Raw genomic sequence first — 21,074 nt, 5'->3', positions numbered from 1 at the left:
GTTAAGGGATGTTTCTTTGACTGGCGGAAAGTGGAAAGTGGTGTCCCACATGGAACTGTGCTGGGACCACCCTTGTTCATCATAAATACAAATGATTTGGGCTCAGAAATTGGAGGTATGGTGTCAAAATTTATAGATGATACCAAATTGGGCAGGGGGAGGCATAGCTAATAATGTGGAGGACTGCACCAAAATACAGGAAGACATAAACAAGCTTGCAGAGTGGATGGATAAATGGCAAATAAAATTCAATATAGCAAAGAGTGAGGTGGTTCATTTTGGCAAGAGGAATAAGGAGACCACTTTTTCCTTGGAAGGTAAGAATCTAAATGAGGTAGAGGAGCAAAGAGATCTGGTAATACAGATACATCAATCATTAAAAGCAGCAACGTAAGTTGATAAGGCCATAAAGAGTACAAACAAAGTACAGAGGTTCATTTCGCGAGGAATGGAATACAAAAGCAGGGAGGTAATATTAAATTTATATAGTACCTTGGTTAGAGCACATTTGGAGCACTGTGTGCAATTCTGGTCTCCTTATTACAAAAAGGATATTGAAGCACTAGAGAAAGTGCAGAAAAGAATTACAAGGATGTTACTAAAATTAAGAGGATACAACTATCAGGAAAGATTGAGCAGGCTGGGGTTCTTTTCTCTGGAAAAGAAAGGACTAATCGGTAACCTGATACAGGTCTTTAAAATTATGAAGGGGCTCAATCGGGTGGATGTGGAGAAATATATTTCCACTTGTGGGTGAGCCCGGAACAAGGGCCATGAATAGAAAATAGCCATTAACAGGTCAAATAAAGAATCTAGGAGGAATTTCTTTCTTTTTATTCGATCATGGGATGTGGACGTCGCTGGCAAGGCCGGCATTTATTGCCCATCCCTAATTGCCCTTGAGAAGGTGGTGGTGAGCCGCCCTCTTGAACCGCTGCAGTCCGTGTAGTGAAGGTTCTCCCACAGTGCTGTTAGGTAGGGAGTTCTGGGACTTTGACCCAGCGACGATGAAGGAACAGCGATATATTTTCAAGTCGGGATGGTGTGTGGCTTAGAGGGGAACATGCAGATGGTGTTGTTCCCATGTGCTTGCTGCCCTTGTCCTTCGAGGTGGTAGAGGTTTGGGAGGTGCTGTCGAAGAAGCCTTGGTGAGTTGCTGCAGTGCATCTTGTAGATGGTACACACTGCAGCCATGGAGCGTCAGTGGTGAAGGGAGTGAATGTTTAGGGTGGTGGATGGGGTACCAATCAAACGGGCCACTTTGTCCTGGATGGTGTCGAGCTTCTTGAGTGTTGTTGGAGCTGCATTCATCCAGGCAAATGGAGAGTAGAGTATTCCATCACACTCCTGACTTGTGCCTTGTAGATGGTGGAAAGGCTTTGGGGTGTCAGGATGTGAGTCACTCGACACAGAATACCCAGCCTCTGACCTGCTCTTGTAGCCACTGTATTTATATGGCTGGTCCAGTTAAGTTTCTGGTCAACGGTGACCCCCCAGGATGTTGTTGGTGGGGGGTTTGGCAATGGTAATGCCATTGAATGTCAAGGGGAGGTGGTTAGACTCTCTCTTGTTGGAGATGGTCATTGCCTGGCACTTGTCTGGCGCAAATGTTACTTGCCACTTATCAGCTCAAGCTTGGATGTTGTCCAGGTCTTGCTGCATGCGGGCACGGACTGCTTCATTATCTGAGGGGTTGCGAATGGAACTGAACATTGCACACTTTACATAGAGAGTGGTGAGAATGTGAAACTCGCTGCCAGATGGAGTGGATGGAGCAGAAAGCTTTGATGTATTTAAGAGGAGGCTTGCTGTATACATGAAGGAGAAGGGAATAGAGGGATACGGGAGCAGGGTGAGAAGTGATAATTAGAGTGGGAGAAGGCTCGTGAGGAGAATAAACACAGTCATAGGTCAGTTGGGCTGAATGGCCTGTTTCTGTGCTGTAGATTCTATATGTGTAATTCTAGTAAATAAGAAGTACCCATTCATTGTTGTGCTCTTTGTGCAAACCCAATAAAAAATTAATTTAGAAGAACAAGTGAATAAATATCAGCACTTTCAGTAGTTAATTTCCTTCGCACTATCATGATTCAACTCTTTTCTACAACTGATCACTTTACCGTGATAATACAATTGAGTATTTGATATATATACACCATAGTTTGAACATCACTGGTGTGCCGGATTTAAAAAAAATAACTGATTATTCTGTAATTGACAATCAAATGTAGAATTGTAATAAAATGTCTTTTGGACAACTCACTTTTTAATGTCATAATTATTTTTAATAATTAAAATAATAATTTTTTTAATCAATTTCCAATGAATTTCATTAGATCTTTTATTGTTGTTACATCATAATGGTAACTTTTATTGCCAATTTCCACCATATAATTTTTTCCCCTCAAGTGAATTTTCCTACACGCCTACATTCTATTACACTGTCCTTGTCACTCTGGTCAGATTAAATCAATGGTAATTCTCTTCAAATTGCAAATCAAAGTCTCTGTAAAACCTTAGGAACTGATTTATTTTATCATAATTTACTGCAATGGGTTCATCTTAAATGCTTTTTGAAGGAAACTTACCGTGTCAGTGAATTCCTATTACTGTCAATTTGTTTCTCAACTTCCTCCAGCTAAATATTGGAAAGGCCAAAGCCATCATCTACAGCCCCCGCCACAAATTTCGTATGCTTACCACTCACTCCATCCCCCTTCTTGGCCACTGTCTCAGGCTGAACCAGACTGTTGGTAACCTCGGCATTCTGATCAACTCTGAGCTTCCAATCCCTGATCCTCTCCATTACAAAGAACAGCTATTTCCACCTCCATAACATCACCTGCTTCTACCATTACTTCAGCCAATCCATAGAATTACATAGAAATTAGAACATGGGAACAGGCCATTTGGCCCAATGAGTCTGTGTTGATATTTATCCTCCACACAAGCAGTAATCTTAAACCCATGTGCCTGTCCTATTCTCATATCCCGTTTCCCCCTATCACCTGTCCAACCTATCGTCAAATGTTGGCATGATCTCTGCTTTAATCATTAACTTTCGTAGTACATTCCACAGCCTCACAACCCTCTGTGTAAAAAACGTTTCTCTTGCTCTCTGTCCGAAATCTCTTACATTTAATCTTATATCTGTATCTCCTCATTCTGGACCCTTCAGTTGTTGGAACAGCCCATTTCTAACTACCCTGTCGCAACTCATCATAATTTTATACAATCTATCAAATGACCTCTTGATCTCCTCTGTTCTAACAAACATAACCCAATTTTTTCAAGTCTTTCTTCATATTCTTATACTAGGCAGAGAGGGTATAGCTCATCATAAATCTGAGCTGTACCCTCGCTCAGCATCCTTCCAATAGCGTGCAGTCCGAAACTGCACACAGTATTCCAAATGTGTTCTTACTAAGGTTTTATATAATTTCACCACTACATCTCAAGTTTCATATGCCATACTTAAGAACATAAGAACATAAGAAATAGGAGCAGGAGTAGGCCAATCGGCCCCTCGAGCCTGCTCCGCCATTCAATAAGATCATGGCTGATCTGATCCTAACCTCAAATCTAAATTCATGTCCAATTTCCTGCTCGCTCCCCGTAACCCCTAATTCCCTTTACTTCTAGGAAACTGTCTATTTCTGTTTTAAATTTATCTAATGATGTAGCTTCCACAGCTTCCTGGGGCAGCAAATTCCACAGACCTACTACCCTCTGAGTGAAAAAGTTTCTCCTCATCTCAGTTTTGAAAGAGCAGCCCCTTAGTCTAAGATTATGCCCCCTAGTTCTAGTTTCACCCATCCTTGGGAACATCCTTACCGTATCCACCCGTTCAAGCCCCTTCACAATCTTATATGTTTCAATAAGATCGCCTCTCATTCTTCTGAACTCCAATGAGTAGAGTCCCAATCTACTCAACCTCTCCTCATATGTCCGCCCCTTCATCCGGGCCCGGTATTAACCGAGTGAACCTTCTTTGTACTGCCTCGAGAGCAAGTATGTCTTTTCTTAAGTATGGACACCAAAACTGTATGCAGTATTCCAGGTGCGGTCTCACCTATACCTTATATAACTGCAGCAATACCTCCCTGTTTTTATATTCTATCCCCCTAGCAATAAAAGCCAACATTCCATTGGCTTTCTTGATCACCTGCTGCACCTGCATACTAACTTTTTGATTTTCTTGCACTAGGACCCCCAGATCCCTTTGTACTGCAGTACTTTCCAGTTTCACGCCATTAAGATAATAACTTGCTCTCTGATTTTTCCTGCCAAAGTGCATAACCTCACATTTTCCAATATTGTATTGCATCTGCCAAATCTCAGCCCACTCACCCAGCCTGTCTATATCCCCATGTAGGTTTTTTATGTCCTCCTCACTCTCTACTTTCCCTCCCATCTTTGTATCATCTGCAAACTTTGATATGTTACACTCGGTCCCCTCCTCCAAATCGTTAATATAGATTGTAAAGAGTTGAAGACCCAGCACCGACCCCTGCGGAACACCACTGGCTACTGGTTGCCAGTCTGAGAATGAACCATTTATCCCAACTCTCTGCTTCCTGTTAGATAACCAATCCTCCACCCATGCCAGAATATTACCCCCAATCCAGTGATTCTTTATCTTGAGCAATAATCTTTTATGTGGCACCTTGTCGAATGCCTTCTGGAAGTCTAAATACAATACATCCACTGGTTCCCCTTTATCCACCCTGTACGTTATGTCCTCAAAGAACTCAAGCTACTTCGCATAAATCCCAGCATTACAATAGCTTTTTTTTTATCCATTTGTGGGGTAGCTTTTAATGTCTTATGAACGTGAACTCCCAAATCCCTCTGCTCTCCCACATCATCCAACCTTCCCCCAAGTAAAATTACTTATATTTTTTTACCAAAATGTACCACCTCACATCCACTGACATTGATCTTCATCTGCCACTTTTTAGCTTATACTTCCATCTTATCAATATCACTTTTTATTTCCTTTCCTCCTCATGATTATTTTCTATGCCTCCTGTTTTAATATCTCTGCAAGTTTGGACACCACTCCCTCTAGCATTATATCCAAATCGTTGATGTAAGCAGTGAACAGAAGCAGTCCCAGGTTTTGAATCTTTAGAATTCTCTACCCCAGAGGGCTGTCGATGCTCAGTCGTTGAGTACATTCAATTCTGAGATCAATGGATATTTGGACACTAAGGGAATCAAAGGATATGGGGATAGGGCGGGAAAATGGAATTGAGGTCGAAGATTAGCCATAATCTTACTGAATGGCGGAGCAGGCTCAAGGGGCCGTGGCCTACTCCTGCTCCTGTTTCTTATGTTCTTATGTCGAACCATGTTGGATGCCACTACCCACTTCCAACGACTCTGAGAAATTGCCTTCAACTCCTACTGCTTCCTCCCTTCTAACTAATTTTTAATCCAAGTTGCTATTCCCCCCCCCACCCCCACCAATTACATATCCCTTAATGTTCTCCAATAGTCTCCTTTGTGGAACATTTTCAAAGGATTTCTGAAAGTCAATGCAGACTACATCCATTGCATTTCCCTCAATAATCATATCTGTCAACTCTTCAAAGAACTCAAGGTTTATCAAGCATGATCTACCTTTCTGCAATCCATGTTAGCTGCTCCTAATTATTTTCTCTTCTTCTAGATATTTAGTCATTTCTTCTTTAATTAAAGATTCCAAAATTTTCCCTATCACAAAACATTAAACTAACTGGCCTATAATTACCCGGGTTAGTTCTCCCTTTCTGAAAACACTCTCCTGTCTTCTGACACACATCCACTCTCAATAGAACTCTGAAATATAATTCATAGGGCCTTCGCTATTTCTTCCCCATTTCCCTTAGGATCCTTGGATGTATTCAGTGAGATTCTAGCACTTTGAATCTGGCACTGAAACCCTCAAACAGGCCCTTCTCACCTCCAGACTAGATTACTGCCAGTCTCTTTGCTGGATTCCCATCCTCCATCTTCCATAAACTTCAGCTAAGCTCTGCACCGGTATTGCTCACCCTTTACCCTTACCTCACTAACCTACATTTCCTCCTGGTCTCATAAATTTAACATTTTTGTTCTTGTGTTTAAATGCCTCCATGGTTACCCTATCTCTTTAACCTCCCCCAACCCCCACCTTTCCAGAACTCTCCATTCCTCTAACTCCCGCTTCCTTTGCATCCCATCCTTTTCCCCACCATTGTGGGCCATGCCCTTAGCTGCCTAGATTCCATTCTCCAGTATTCCCTCCCTAAACCCTACCAGCTCTCCACCTCCCTCTCCTCCTTTAAAAGCCCTCTCAAAACCCAGCAAGCTTTTGGACACCACTCTTTAACTCTGTGTAAGTTATCCTCACGCCTCTGTGAAGTGTTTTGGCACATTTTTCTACATTAAAGGCACTATACAAATGCAAGTTGTTGCTGTTTCGCTGGCAAATTGAAAGAGTAATAACAGAGATCCCAAGAATGATCAACGCTAGCAGCAGGTCAATACTGTACTTTGTTTTGCTGACATTGTACTACTTTTTTCAATCAAAAAAGGACAGCTTTGTTAGGCCTTATGATCTCTTCTCTTTTCCTAAAAATCCTCATGTCCTTACCGCTACAGGTACCAATACTTGAAGCAAGAGAATTTTTGTTTGTAATACCTGTGTATGTTTCAGCAATGAAACCAACATTATTCAATTAAGGAAATAAGCTAACCTGCACATTATTATAAAAAAAAACTGCCATAGATAAACTTTTGGCAAAGTACAAAAGACAGGGCAAAATAGATAACCTTGATGAGAACAGAATGATACGTGTGACGCATGGGGTGCAGCAAATGAAATGGAAGCTAAGTGAAACCAAAATGAAACAAAACAGGTGGTTACACTTTTTATTAATATTCGTGTGATCACAGCTCTTGCAGCTGGAGCTTATGTTTGATGGAATACAACAATTATTTTTAAATGTCCTCAGTTGGTATATTGCATCTGAGCTTTAAGATGGTAAGGATTCATATTTCCCTTGAACAAGAATAAGACATTTTTTGATAATGATTATCAAATTACTTTGTTTTCAAACCCACTTATAGTGAACTCCCATATAAGGAAAAATTCTAGTATCTCAATTCACTGACCATGTAACTGAATTGATCAACACTGACAATGTAGACGATAAATAATATTCTTCCTTCAGCTTTTTTAAGCTTGTTATTTTTGTAACGTTGAATAATAAAGCAATTGCTACAATGTGAGAAAAATACTCAATCAAAAATGCAAATAAAACAAGAAAAAAAAAGGTCAGCACTGCATTAAATACAGCAATAAATTAAAATACCTGAGGCAAAATTAAACCAACATTAATGCTGAAAGATCAGGCATTGCACTCTTGATATATTGAACTTTGATATTCCTGCATAACAAAGTTTAGGCCTGGTACCCGTCACTAGAATAAAATTGTATTGAATTTTGTTTCTATATATCAAAGTAATTTTGTGACTCCACTTTTCTTCAGTAATATGCCCATGGTCTACTCCCATTTTTCTACACTCTCCAGCTGACCACCTGGACTCAAGGTGTTGCCTGTACCTGCAATTATGTTTAAAACTGGCTCAGCTTTCTCCCTAGAAATCTCGGGGTAGCCACCACAGGATTCTGCAGCACCAGTGTGCCACTCTCCTACTCTCCCCTCTGACTTCCATTCAGTGCCTGTAGCCAGTCATTGTGCATTGTGCAGAATAGTCCACAAAAGCTAATAATCATAATAGTCAACACTATTCTTATCTGCATGGTTGGGTTCATGTGTTTGATTGAAGAATGCATTAACAATTTTGCTACAAAGTAAACCTTGTCCCATAATCTATTTCTTGTTTCATTTATCCCTTCTGCATAAAGAACAATCTGTTCAGTTTTTGATAAAAATATAAGACAGAAAATGTGTCCAGGAATAACTAATATTAGCAGCTGGTACCCATATTTTGATGACTGCCGTATGTTACTGGCTGCTTATAAAAAAATCACAACTGTTTGTTTTGAGAACAGACATCCATTATGTGAAAATAGATGTTTTTTGGCTAAAATCACACATTTGTTGAAAGAAATTGGTTTATGTGTCTACAGTCTTCTGCTGTTTCCAAATTATACTTTGTCCCTGAAACAAGGCTTTAAGACTAATAAATAATAGCCAGCTGTATACAGTATATCCACAGAACATATATTACAAGTTTTAACAGCACAACATGTGAAAGAAAAAAATTGGTGCTATCCACTGTTGAGAATATGTGCCAAGCTGTAATGAGGCTGGTTTAAAACAGTAGCTGAGAATAATCTACCTTTGACTGGCCTCAAAGCACAGCTGTTAGCCAGCTGTGTGCAAGTGGCTAGTGTTAAACATGTCTAGAAAAAGTTCTCTTTTTACCTCTGCCAACAGCATGGACAACTGATGGACCAAATCCTCGGATCTGGAATCCAAGTCCATCTGCAGAGTCTGGGATCTTTATTGTTCTGTTCAAAGAAAAATCCGCTTGTTAATGAATGCAGTTTTGTGGCAGATTAAATGAGACAGACACTCTTAAAAGTAAAGAAACCATTTAAAACTGGTCTCCAGAAACCAAATCAGATAACAGCTTAATGTAAACCATTTGCATAGCAACAGTCTAACTACTATAGGTAATTTCTATAAATGGGTTGATGGTACATTGAAATTCAAATTTATTTTCCTTCATGTTGTGAAGCTTCTTGTGCTTCTCTCTTTAGGTCCCATTGCAAGAGTCAGAATGAAGGCAAGCAATCTATCTGAGGCAAAGACAGGAAATGCTTGGATCGCACAGGTTAGTCAGCGTCTCTGCAGGGAACAGACAAATTTACATTTTGGGTGTGGACCCTTCTTCAGAACTGAAAAGTAAGAGGCGAACAAATATATAAATACAATGAGAATAATGGTAGGAGGGAAATATATAAATAAATAAAGATTGAGAGGAATCATGAGTGGAATGATGCATCAGATCATCTCAGTCAAGTGATGGACAAAAGTAATAAGGCATTAAAGAAACAAATTTATGTGTAAATAGCTAAGGAAGTGGGGGCCCAGGAAAGTGGAAGATCAGGAGAGATGAAAAACCCGGAGGTCAGGTACGAAATTAAAACATGTTGGAAAATAAGGATATAATTAAAGTCTTAAATAACTGAAGTCAATTCAGACCAGAAGATTACAGGGTGTCTAGGAGAAAGATAAGGTATTATTCTCAAAGTTTGTGTTGAGTTTCATTGGAACAGTGTATGAGGCCAATGATAGAGAGGTGAGAGTGGGAATGGGAGGCAAAATTGAAGTGATGAGCCACAGGTGGTTTGGGTGCACAGTTGCAGACAGAATGGAGGTGAGACCGCACTCTGAGTAGCGAAATCATATACTAGGTTGGAGGAAGTACACGTAAATTGCTGCCTTACACAGAAGAAATGTTTGGGGCCCTGGACAACGGTGTGGGAGGAGGTGAGTAGGCGGATGTTGCATCTCCTGCGTTTGCACTGGAAAATGCCGAGGAAGTCGGAGTGGTGCAAGAGTAATCCAGAGTGTCACGAAGGTAAAGGGAGAGAGGAGGAGTGGAGAAGATGTTTTTGGTGGTAGGATCATGTTGTAGGTGGCTGGAATGGGGTGAGATGATCTGGTGAGTGCAGAAACTGGTGGATGGAAGATAAGGACCAGGGAGACAGAGATGGAGAAACTGTGAGAATTGGATGGAGTCTTTACAGTATGTGGGGTGGGAAGAAGCACACTCAGGTAGATGTGGGGATTAGTGGGCTTGTAATAGATGTTAGTAGAAAGACAATTGCCAGAAATAGAGAAAATTCTCGAGCAAAGCAAGAGCAAGAAGCAGCACCACAAAGTCATCAATGTAGTAGTTTTTCCCCTCTAACAGTGTTCCCCAGTCCAGTTTCCCAAGCTCACTCCTCAAAATCTTCCTTTCTAAAGTTGAACAATTCTTTTGTAGTCATTCTTTTTCCCTCATAACCCTAGCCTTATTCTTCATCATATTGTGGTCACTTTTACCACGGTGTTCTCTGACTCTGACCATTTCCTAGTCATTACCTAATATCAGAGGGTAGATTTTTCTCTTCGTTGCACCTACAGAACGCTCAGTTCCAAGGTGTAGCAAAGAGGACGTGAGGGTGGAGACCCGTTCTGTCAAATATGCATCCCCACAATGCTGCTTTATATTTCCAGGAGTTCCCAAAATGAGTGGGATGGTGGCCGCAGCTACAGAGGCATAAGACCACCACTGGCAGTCACATGAGTCAGGAGTGGATGATCATAGTCATCCCACCTCACTTTCCTCTGTGTGTGTCCATAGGGTGTCAAAAAATAGAAGCGCAATCGAAAAATCTGGCAGTGGAGCTCACGCTGGGATCCTCGGCAAGCCAGGCGGTCTGTGGGGGTTTCAGGAACACTTGAAAGATGCACAGGCTGAAAGCATGTTGAATTACTCCTCCCCCCTGGCCCCCCAAAGCCCCAGGGGTGATCTTCAGGCCCCAACGTTGGTGGCCAGAACTGCAAGCCTCTCCTGTTTCCACCCTTCCCCCCATCCCAATTCAAAGTCCTTCCACGAGGCAAGTAATACAAATGGCCCAAGTCGGAAGTTTGAGTGAACTTCTTCATCTGCAAGTTCAGAGTACCTAAGGGACACCTGTCTGGTGCCGAGTGGAGGGCCAAAGCGGAAAATTAGCATTCCTATACAGTACTTTGAGGCATCCATTTCCCTCACTCCCTGGACTGATGTGTTTGTTTTGCCATCATTTCCCCTGTGGTCACATCCTGATATTGTGATTTATTTAAGGAATACATCCAAACTGAAGAAAATTTTCCATTAGTAAAACTATGCAGAATTGATTCTATGGCAAACACTAAAGAACACAATTCAATTTACATTATATACTTTATTAAGTACTACAATCAATTTGAAAAGCTTTAATATCAAATGCAGACAAAAACATAATTTTACTAGGTTCCTGCTAACATTTATTTAATCTTTATAATATTATTAGGGAAAGTGATATATCATTGCAAAGAGAGTTTAAAAAATAATGCAGGATTAGGGGAAACCAGGGGAATCATAAAGCAGCAACAACATTTCAGTCATGATGTGGAGATGCCGGTGATGGACTGGGGTTGACAAATGTAAAGAATCTTACAACACCAGGTTATAGTCCAACAATTTTATTTGAAAATCACAAGCTTTCGGAGATTACCTCCTTCGTCAGGTGAGCGAGTGTGGGACTCCTTGAACGTTTCGCATTTATAGTCAGAGAACAATACCTGGTGATTACAGATAATCTTTCCAACTGCCCGTTGTCAAGGCAATCAAAGTGTTCAGACAGAGAGGTGTTACCTACAGGACCACCGAATACACAAACGGCCAGAACACAAGACAGAGAGAGAGAGGGAGAAACAGCCGAAAGGAAGAGAAAGACTGAGAATGACCCGTTGTATTAAAAACAGATAACCTTTATTCGCTGGTGGGGTTACGTGTAGCGTGACATGAACCCAAGCTCCCGGTTGAGGCTGTCCTCATGGGTGCGGAACTTCAGCAGTCAAGGACATTCAGCCACCGATCTTCGGGTAAGCGTTCTCCAAGGCGGCCTTCGAGACACACGACAACGCAAAATCGTCGAGCAGAAATTGATAGCCAAGTTCCGCACCCATGAGGACGGCCTCAACCGGGTGCTTGGGTTCATGTCACGCTACACGTAACCCCACCAGCGAATAAAGGTTATCTGTTTTTAATACAACGGGTCATTCTCTGTCTTTCTCTTCCTTTCGGATGTTTCTCCCTCTCTCTCTCTGTCTTGTGTTCTGGCCGTTTGTGTATTCGGTGGTCCTGTAGGTAACACCTCTCTGTCTGAACACTTTAATTGCCTTGACAACGGGCAGTTGGAAAGATTATCTGTAATCACCAGGTATTGTTCTCTGACTATAAATGCGAAATGTTCAAGGAGTCCCACACTCACTCACCTGACTAAGGAGGTAATCTCCGAAAGCTTGTGATTTTCAAATAAAATTGTTGGACTATAACCTGGTGTTGTAACATTTAAGTCAGGTGTGCTGAAACTTCAATGACTAGGTGATGCCCATATGGAATGATGGGAATGGAAGTAGTGCACATATAGGATGACAGCAACTGTAACAAACCACTTTCTCCAAATATCATTCTTATTTGAAGACTATTGCACTGAAATAAAATGAAAACAAGTAATATATCTATAGACATGCAAACAGTAAACGGGTAGTAAGAGGAGGGATGGGGCTGATCAAGGACCAAAAAGGAGATCTGCTCATGGAGGCAGAGGGGATGGCCGAGGTACTAAATAGGTACTTTGCATCTGTTTTTACCAAGAAGATGTTGCCATAGTCTCAGTAAAGGAAGATGTACTTGAGATACTGGATGGGCTAAAAATTGATAAAGAAGAGGTACTAGAAAGGCTAGTAGATAAGTCACCTGGTCCGGATGGGATGCACCCTAGGATGCTGAGGGAAGTAAGGGTGGAAATTGCAGAGATACCGGCCATAATCTTCCAAACATCCTTAGATACAGGGGGTGGTGCCAGAGGACTGGAGAATTGCAAATGTTAACCCTTGTTCAAAAAAGGGTGTAAGGATAAACCCAGCAACAATTGGCCAGTCAGTTTAACCTCACTGGTGGGGGAAACTTTTAGAAACAATAATCCAGGACAGAATTAAGTCACTTGGACGAGGGTGGGTTGATTAGGGAAAGCCAGCACGGATTTGTTAAAGGCAAATCGTGTTTAACTAACCTGATAGAGTTTTTTGATGAGGTAACAGAGAGGGTAGATGAGGGCAATGCAGTTGATGTGGTGTATATGGACTTTCAAAAGGCGTTTGATAAGTAGGCTTATCATCAAGATTGCGGCCCATGGAATAAAGGGGGCAGTAGCAACCGGCATACAGAATTGGCTAAGGGACAGCAAACAGAGTAGTGGTGAACGGTTGTTTTTCAGACTGGAGGGAGGTGTACAGTGGTGTTCCCCAGGGGGCAGTGCTGGGACCGCTGCTTTTCTTGATATATATTAATGACTTGGACTTGGGTGTACAGGGCACAATTTCAAAATTTCAAATGACACAAAACTTGGAAGATTAGTAAAAAGTGAGGAGGATAGTGATGGACTTCAAGAGGATATAGATAGGCTGGTGGCATGGGTGGATACGTGGCAGATGAAATTTAATGCAGAAAAAAGCAAAGTGATACATTTCAGTAGGAAGAATGAGGAGAGGCAATATAAATTAGAGGGCACAATTCCAGAAGGGGTATAGGAACAGAGGGATCTGGGGTATATGTGCACAAATCGTTGAAGGTGGCAGACCAGGTTGAGAAAGTGGTTAAAAAAGCATACGGGATCCTGGGCTTTATAAATAGAGGCATAGAGTGCAAAAGCAAGGAAGTCATGATGAACCTTTATAAAACACTGGTTCGACTACAACTGGAGTATTGTGTCCAGTTCTCGGCAACGCACTTTAGGAAAGATGTGAAGGCCTTAGAGAGGTTGCAGAAAAGATTTACTAGAATGATTCCAGGGAAGAGGAAATTTACTTATGTGGATAGACTGAAGAAGCTGGGGTTGTTCTCCTTGGAACAGAGAAGCTTCAGAGGAGTTTTGATTGAGGTATTTAAAATCACGAAGGGTCTAGTCTGAATAGATTGAGAGAAACTGTTCCCATTGGCGGAAGGGTGAAGAACCAGAGGACATAGATTTAAGGTGATTGGCTAAAGAATCAAAGGTGACATGAGGGAAAACTTTTTTTTTTAAACATAGTGAGTGGTTATGATCTGGAACGTACTGTCAGGGGGGAGTAGTGGAGGCAGATCCAATCATGGCTTTCAAAAGGGAACTGGATAAGTAGTTGAAATGAAAAAATTTGCAGGGCTATGGGGATAGGACAGGGGAGTGGGACTCGTTGGATTGCTCTTGCATTGAGCCGGCGCGGACTCGATGGGCCGAAAGGCCTCCTTCCGTGCTGTAACTTTTCTATGATTCTATGATATTATATCTAAACTAATCAAAATGATAGTCCAGGATAAGACTGCATTGCATTATGCACGAGTGTTCATTAGAAAAATACCTACCCTCATTGTGTTCAATTTCAAACAGAATTATTGCCGCTGAGCAAAATTATTTATTTTTGTTAGGAGTAAAACACCAAATTGTTTTCTCTAATTGTATCTTCTCTTGTACAAGCAACATAAATTGGGCAGCTGACTGGCTCCCAGGCATCAGCCATCGTCAGTCTTAACCGGCTTTAAGTTGGTTTGTGGGAGCACCCCAGGGATCACTCTCCTCAATTTATCCTCTGATCAGTGTTCTCCCATGGCAACACAGCTGAGATCATAAACATTATAGGCACAAGCTCATATGCCACCATTCCATGATGTCACTTATTAGTGCTCCAAAAAAGATGCATAAATTTTAAAATAATCACATGATGGCCTGGCTGCCCAATCAAAAACACCACTTCCATCATCCTAAGGTTGGACATGGAAACACGATGGCCCTGATTTTTTTCATTCTCTGACCTCAGTGAGGTTGTGTGGTGAACCTTTCATAAGTGCCCAATTTGGGAATCAGTGTCAAGCTGTATGCTGTTGCTGGAGGTCTTGAAGTCCGTAGCAGCAAAAATGCTGGGAGATGTTTTGGCCATCTGATTGTTCTGAGAAACAGCAACCAGTTAGCTCCAACCCTGCTACACCCTAATAAATCCTGAGATCCCGGGAGGTCGATAGAGACCCCTCCGATCTGAAGAGACAGCAAGCAACCTCCATTGCCCAGTTTCCTTGTGTGGTCCTTGGGGCAGGCATTCCGCTCTGGGAAGTTCTCAAAGAATGACACGGAAAGTATTATGACATCACCTCCACATCACTTACATAAAATTAAATGTTTCTGCCAGTTTCTAATGGGAGTTTCCCACGAAATGCATGTCAAGCACATAGGAGGCAGAGAGCCAGCATTACAGGTCTCTGTTGCCATTTCCTCTGGTACGTTGGGAACTGGTGCACATGGAGTTAGGAAGAGGGAACTCAGCCTCGATGTCTCTTCACAAATTCTCTGCACTCTCAATACTTTCAGCAGAGCAGCAGGAGCTGCTGGGATCTGACACTAATCTGAAAAACAGCACAAAGTTGGTGGTCCTAAACTGGAGGTTAGCCAGATCATGCTGAGTTTTAAAAAAAAACATTTTTTTTGTTTTTGAATTAGATGGAGGGTATTTTCCGAATGGAGACTTGAGGCTGACAATTGCAAGGCTTGATCCTGGAGCAGTTCTTTAATAATTAAAAACAAAAAAGTGACTTTCAGTGGCAATACTTCAATTATTAAACTTAAGCTCGAATATGACACATCACTTACTCTCGTGGCTTTGTGCTCAGAAGCACCCTGAGAGGCCTCTTGCTATTGAAGCATTGCTGCAGGAAGCATTCAACTTCCTGAAAGGGTCTTAGGAAAACCACATCTCCATTGATAGCAAAAATCTTTTTCCCAACCTCTAGACCTGCCATCTGGGGTGAAATCACAAAAAATTTAAATGTACATAGGTTTTACACAGAAAATGATAACTCTTGCATAAACAATAGAAAAATTACATCATATAAGATTACTATGATCCATTTAAACCCTATGTTTACAGTCCTTTTCATGGGTGTGGACACAAACATCATATTCAAATAATATAAGATCTTTCATGTATTTGAGGTCTCCATAATGATTGCTAAAAATTACTTACAGTATAGGAGCCTTTCTATTTTCTCAGAATTTTGTTTTCCTTTTCTCAGGACTTTGCATGCTATAATCTTTGATTTAAAAAATTTAAATAGGCATTTATTATTTTCTTGCCTTTGTCTGCTTCAAACACCATGTCCAGCTAATGACAGCTGAGTGATCTATTCCCAGCCTTCTGCCCAGGTCATCTAAATTCAGTCACTGGGAGGAGTCGGAGTTCCAACATACTACACAATCAAACTGCTCTTAACTTTAACCTCAACAAAACAAGAGGAGGCAGAAATTGCATGGAAGAGAACGGTGAGCACGTTAGTGGCGAAATGGAGGAGCAAGTTCCAGCGTTCGCATATGTGCAGTGAAACATGGAAATCCGGAACTTGCTCCTACTGGATCGCCAGCGATATGACAGCTTCGAATTAAAGATATATCGCCGGCTGGAACCAGTGGAATCAATGGACCAGCGCCAACTTGCTCATCTGCCCAGCTGGAAAGTAACTAATATCGACACAAAACAGGTACACTTAAAAATACCAGGTCTAAACTAAGTTTTAATAGTGCAGTAAGTCTTAATGACTGCCAATTAACTAAAAATTAACTTTTAAAAATGTGGAGTCTCATTACTCCTTATTTTAATAGCTTTTAGTCATTAAATTTTTTATTTTTTTCCCCTTCTGTCTCTTTCATTTAATTCAATTATTTCTTACCCTCTCTTTTTCTCACTGTCTCGAACTGTTTTTACAACGATTTTAATGTTGTACCTTTCACTTCCTGGTTTTCACGTTTCAAGCCTGCAGGGACAGTTTGGCAGCTTGTCAAAAATGCTGCGATCTGATTGGTGGAGGGGAGAGTCTGATCCTCTCACTTCTCCCTTGGGTCCTAGCTCCGCTTGAACTAACACTGGGCTCTCCTCTGCTTCCTATTAGAGGAAGTGCCCGAAGTAAAGACCATAGCAAGTAAGATCGCTAATCTAAAACCATGGAGCGGCGGGACCATTACTTCACCGCTCCGAGCAATTTCTGCCCCGATATTACTGATTACTTGCAATAACTGACAATTGACATTATTGTTAATAAGTTGCACTTATAAAGCACCTTTAACTTAGTAAAACTTAGTAAAACATCCCGAGATGATTCGCATAGGAGAAAGCTGGCATGATTGACTGGATGGGCTTTTCCAGTCCCTTACCTACCTTTTTGCCTATGAAAATGAATGTCAAGCAGTAGAACAGGAGTTAGGAAAAGGTGAAAGCACGCTCAATGTCCCCTTGTCATCACCAATTACTCAACATCTCCCTCATCTGCCACTTCACCTGTTAAAGTTCCCACCTTCGCTACCTAAAGTGAGACAACCACAGACTTCGGCACATTTGGTGCATAACCAATCTTGTGATCAATCATAAGACCTGGCTCAAGCAAGTCAAGCATGACCACAGATCCTTCCCCATGCCAAATCCATTCTAGCACTTCAGAAACTTCCTGAAGGTGAGGGCAATCTACAACTCCTTTTCTCCATTACAAATCATCTTTTGAAACCTCTGACCAGCCTCCTCCATGCTCACCTCCACCAAGAGCAAGGAGCTCATGAACTGCAGTTGAAACCATTCATGCCGTTGCCTCATCCATCACCACCCCTCCTCTTCCCCATGCACCTGGTTGCCCTCCAGTCTCTCACCCACCAAACCCTGACTTCTCTGTATTTTCTATTTCCTCCTTGCCGTCGCCCTACTTATCTCCCTTCACTCTGTCTTTTTCCTTTTTCTTTCAAAACTATGACCATTACCCTCCTATTCAAAAATCTCATGCTTGACCCATCTACCTTCCTCAGTTACTATCCTATCTCTAACTTCCCTTTTCTCTGCAAGCTCCATGAATGTGTTGACACTTCACAGCTCTCTGTCCATCTCTCCCACAACTCTGTTTAAATTCCTCCAGTCAAGTTTCCATCCCCCTCACAGCATTGAGACTCCGCTGGTAAAATCAGGATCCTCTGTGACTGCAAGCTTGGTGCATTATCCCTTCTTCTCTTTCTTGACCTCTCCATGGCAGTTGACAGTCAACCTTACTATCTTCCTCTACAGCTTCTCCTCTGCAGTCCAGCTCCATTGGACTACTCTTGTTTTTCCACTCCTACTCTTGTCCCAACACAGCCAGAGCATCTCCAGCAATGGCTTCTCCAAACCCTGCTTAGTCACCTCCAGAGTTATTCAAGAATGTAACCTTGGTCCTCTCTTTTTATGCATCTACACGCTGCCCCTCAGTGATGTAATCTGTCAGGGAGGTATTTGTAAATGAGGATGACAATTTTAAAGTCTATGTTTTGGGCGACAGGGAGCCAGTGTAGGTCAGGAAGGATGAAGGTGAATGGGGCGGGGGGACCTAAGTACAGAAAATATGGGCAGTGAAGTTTGGGGCAAGTTAGCATTAGAGTTTGTCGAGAATGCAAGTGGAAGGCTGAAGAAGAAATTGAATCTAGGTGTCAAAAGAGTGGGTATGGGTTAGTACGGTGGTGGGGATAAGATTGAACAGAGGCTGGCCATTTTGCAAAGGTCAAAATAAATGGCTTTAGTGATGGATTTGGGGTTTAAAGCACAGTAGTAGATTGAACCAGTTGCCATGGATTTACATAATCTGATTTAGCCTGAGTGAGCGTCCAGTTTCTTGACACTTCCTTTCATTTTTGTGTATTAAGAGCTATGCATTTTATTTTCTAAAACATTATTTTAGTGTATTTTCAGTATAAATAAGTGATTATTTATCAAACATTTTTTGTAGAAAAATTCTGAATTATGTGATTGATCTAGAATTTAAGATTATTTTACTTATCTACCGAAAACCACGCTCCCACTGTTTCCAACTGCTTAAACATGTTTATATAATTCTAACAAACTGTTTTGTTCACTGTGAAAACAAAACATTCACTGCTGACTGGTCCTTGAAAAGAACTGAAGGCTGCTCTGTGGAGAGGTTGGGGACTAAGTATTTTGAAACGGTATATGCATGAGATTGCACAGGATCACATGACTACAATAGCATGAAGTTCCTGCAGGGATAATGTTCCAATGATTTCTCCCAAGGGAGCAGGGCTGTGAGCTCCAAATCAGTCTTTGTAACCAAAATGTTCATGTGTGTTCCCATGAAGCTTTAAAAACCAGTTCCCCCCTCTCCAGCCACCACCAACGCCCCCCCCCCCACCCCCCCACCCCCCCACACACCACCACCGTCCCCCACACACTACCACTGCCACACCCCCAGCGCCCCCCCACCACAGCCCTGCCCGATATACTTTTGCTTTGCACTGACAGCAGTCAAAAGGTAGCTACAGCAGAAATTCTTTTGAAACATTAAAATTTGATATGATTTTGCTAAATAGCAAATCAATCCCAAAACAACTTAACTATGACATTGAACAGCAGCAGCTCTGCCTCGCTGAACAAAAGCTAGCAAAATGGCTCATGACCATTTAGCAATATCTTATTACGTTATGGTTGCTAAAACTGCAAGAATTGAAGGACTCAGAACTTTTCTTACCAGGAAACAATAGCAAGATTCTGCTATTGACAGAGAAAAAAAACATGAGGATTGGTCTACGAGCTGGAGTTTTATATGGCACAGGAGTGGGTGATGATCCCTTGCCTATCCAATGACTCCAAAGAGTACTAAGTCACTGGAAACACACTGGACTTAATTCTCCTCCCATTGTCGAATTAGCGGGGCAGCAGGAGTATCACCCGCCAACAGGAATCCGCTGCTAACATGCTGCAATTTTCTCCTGGAGCTCTCAATGGCGGTAATATCATTCATGATGGTTTACCACCTCTGGGAGGGAGATTAATACAATTGCAGACAGTTAAAGGGGAGCATCAGGAAGAAGGGCAGCAACGTTTGAAGCAACAGCAGCAGCAACAGCCAACTGAGGGAATCAGCAGCTACAAATGCCCCCATATTCTCAGATGGATCTCTGGAGGTGTTGCTGGCTAAAGACTGGGACAAAATTGACAGACTGCTGGGCACTGAGGGCAGGACATTCCAAAAGAGGTTGGTGCAGGTTGTCTGAAGGGAGGTAACAGCCTAAGAAATGCCAGGAAGAGGTTCAATGACCTCCCAAAGGTAGCTAAGATAAGTCAAGGCACTCTTGCCAAGAAACATCCTCTACCACTCTTATAGCTTCATCCAGCTCCTTACCTCTCATATTCCTTCAATCTCAGCATCTGGGTGTCAGGAAAACTCACTTCTCAAAGTAAACACTTAAGCACCTTCTTTACTGAAAACCACTTGACCATTTGTATTTTCTGCCACAAGAGCTATAGGAGGACGCTCCATTTAAAGGGACAATGCACCTCCACATCTCATCATCATGGATTGCATGCATTCAGATAAGGAAATTATCTATGGCGGTCACATGCCCTTAACAGAAAGGAAAAGATGGCTGACAACTAGTATCAAAAACAAGAGCAGCAGTGCTAAAAGTCCTGAGCACATATTGAGAATCCCTACATGGTCAGTTTTCGGTAAAATATTAAAATGTCTACGTGGCAAAGAAGCAGAATGCAAAATGGTTAGAAAGGGTTAATTAGTTAGTAACTGAGATTGATACAAGTGGCCTGGCCCTCCTGCTGGGCCATATGTTTGCTTAGTCAGCAGGCCTGCATTGTCTTATCAATGATAGGTCTTTGATGTGAGTCAAGGACTGGTCTGAATGTCTCCATGTTTATGGCAGATCAATATAGGTAACGAGCTTAGCCAAAGTTGAAAGACATTCCAGGTTGGGAGATAAGGAACAGAAGGAACAGGGAAGAACATTCTAAGTTGGAAAGTGAGGAAGTTATCCCCTTTGATGTCTAACAGCAGCATGATCAGCACATGGACGATTTATGATTGGCCGGAAATAATGTAACCTCGCATGGCAACCTATGCCCGGCTTATGATTGGTGTTGACCCTCGTTAAGTATGTTCCAACCCTATTCATCTGTATAAAAACGTGTGGATTTCTGTATGTTTTTGTTCTTACTCTGCCAGCATAGAGGGACTCTATCAGGAGTCCAAATCAATGCTGCAGACTAAGAACCCTGCTATTAAAGATGTGTTGAACTTTAAAATGTATTCGACTTCAGTTATTACTGAACCAGACTGAGGGGAAAGAATCCGGATCGTCATTATGAAGAGTTGGTTCTGCCCATTGTGAGCAAGCAGAAAGGAGAATCTGTGGAAGAGGGCAGGGTTAAAGATGATCTGGCAGCAGAAGTTTGGCAAAAGCTGGGAAATGGTCATTACAGGTGGGCTTAGCTTTATGTGCA

At 41.8% G+C, this 21,074-nt stretch overlaps 1 protein-coding gene across 5 annotated transcripts in view; it reads right to left on the bottom strand.

Annotated features, from left to right (window-relative positions):
• The window catches only part of prex2 (phosphatidylinositol-3,4,5-trisphosphate-dependent Rac exchange factor 2), a 428,462-nt gene that overhangs the window by 232,537 nt on the left and 174,851 nt on the right, over positions 1 to 21,074 (bottom strand). For all 5 annotated transcript variants that reach the window (XM_067980312.1, XM_067980313.1, XM_067980315.1 and 2 more), the window contains exons 18-19: positions 15,413 to 15,561; positions 8,421 to 8,506 (exon numbers count right to left, since the gene is read on the bottom strand). In XM_067980312.1, the coding sequence (XP_067836413.1) occupies positions 8,421 to 8,506; positions 15,413 to 15,561 (235 nt within the window). The remainder of the gene's footprint in view (positions 1 to 8,420; positions 8,507 to 15,412; positions 15,562 to 21,074) is intronic.

This window comes from Heptranchias perlo, chromosome 3 (assembly GCF_035084215.1).
Source record: "Heptranchias perlo isolate sHepPer1 chromosome 3, sHepPer1.hap1, whole genome shotgun sequence".
NCBI classification, from domain to species: domain Eukaryota; kingdom Metazoa; phylum Chordata; class Chondrichthyes; order Hexanchiformes; family Hexanchidae; genus Heptranchias; species Heptranchias perlo.
This window is presented reverse-complemented; position numbering and strand designations above follow the sequence as displayed.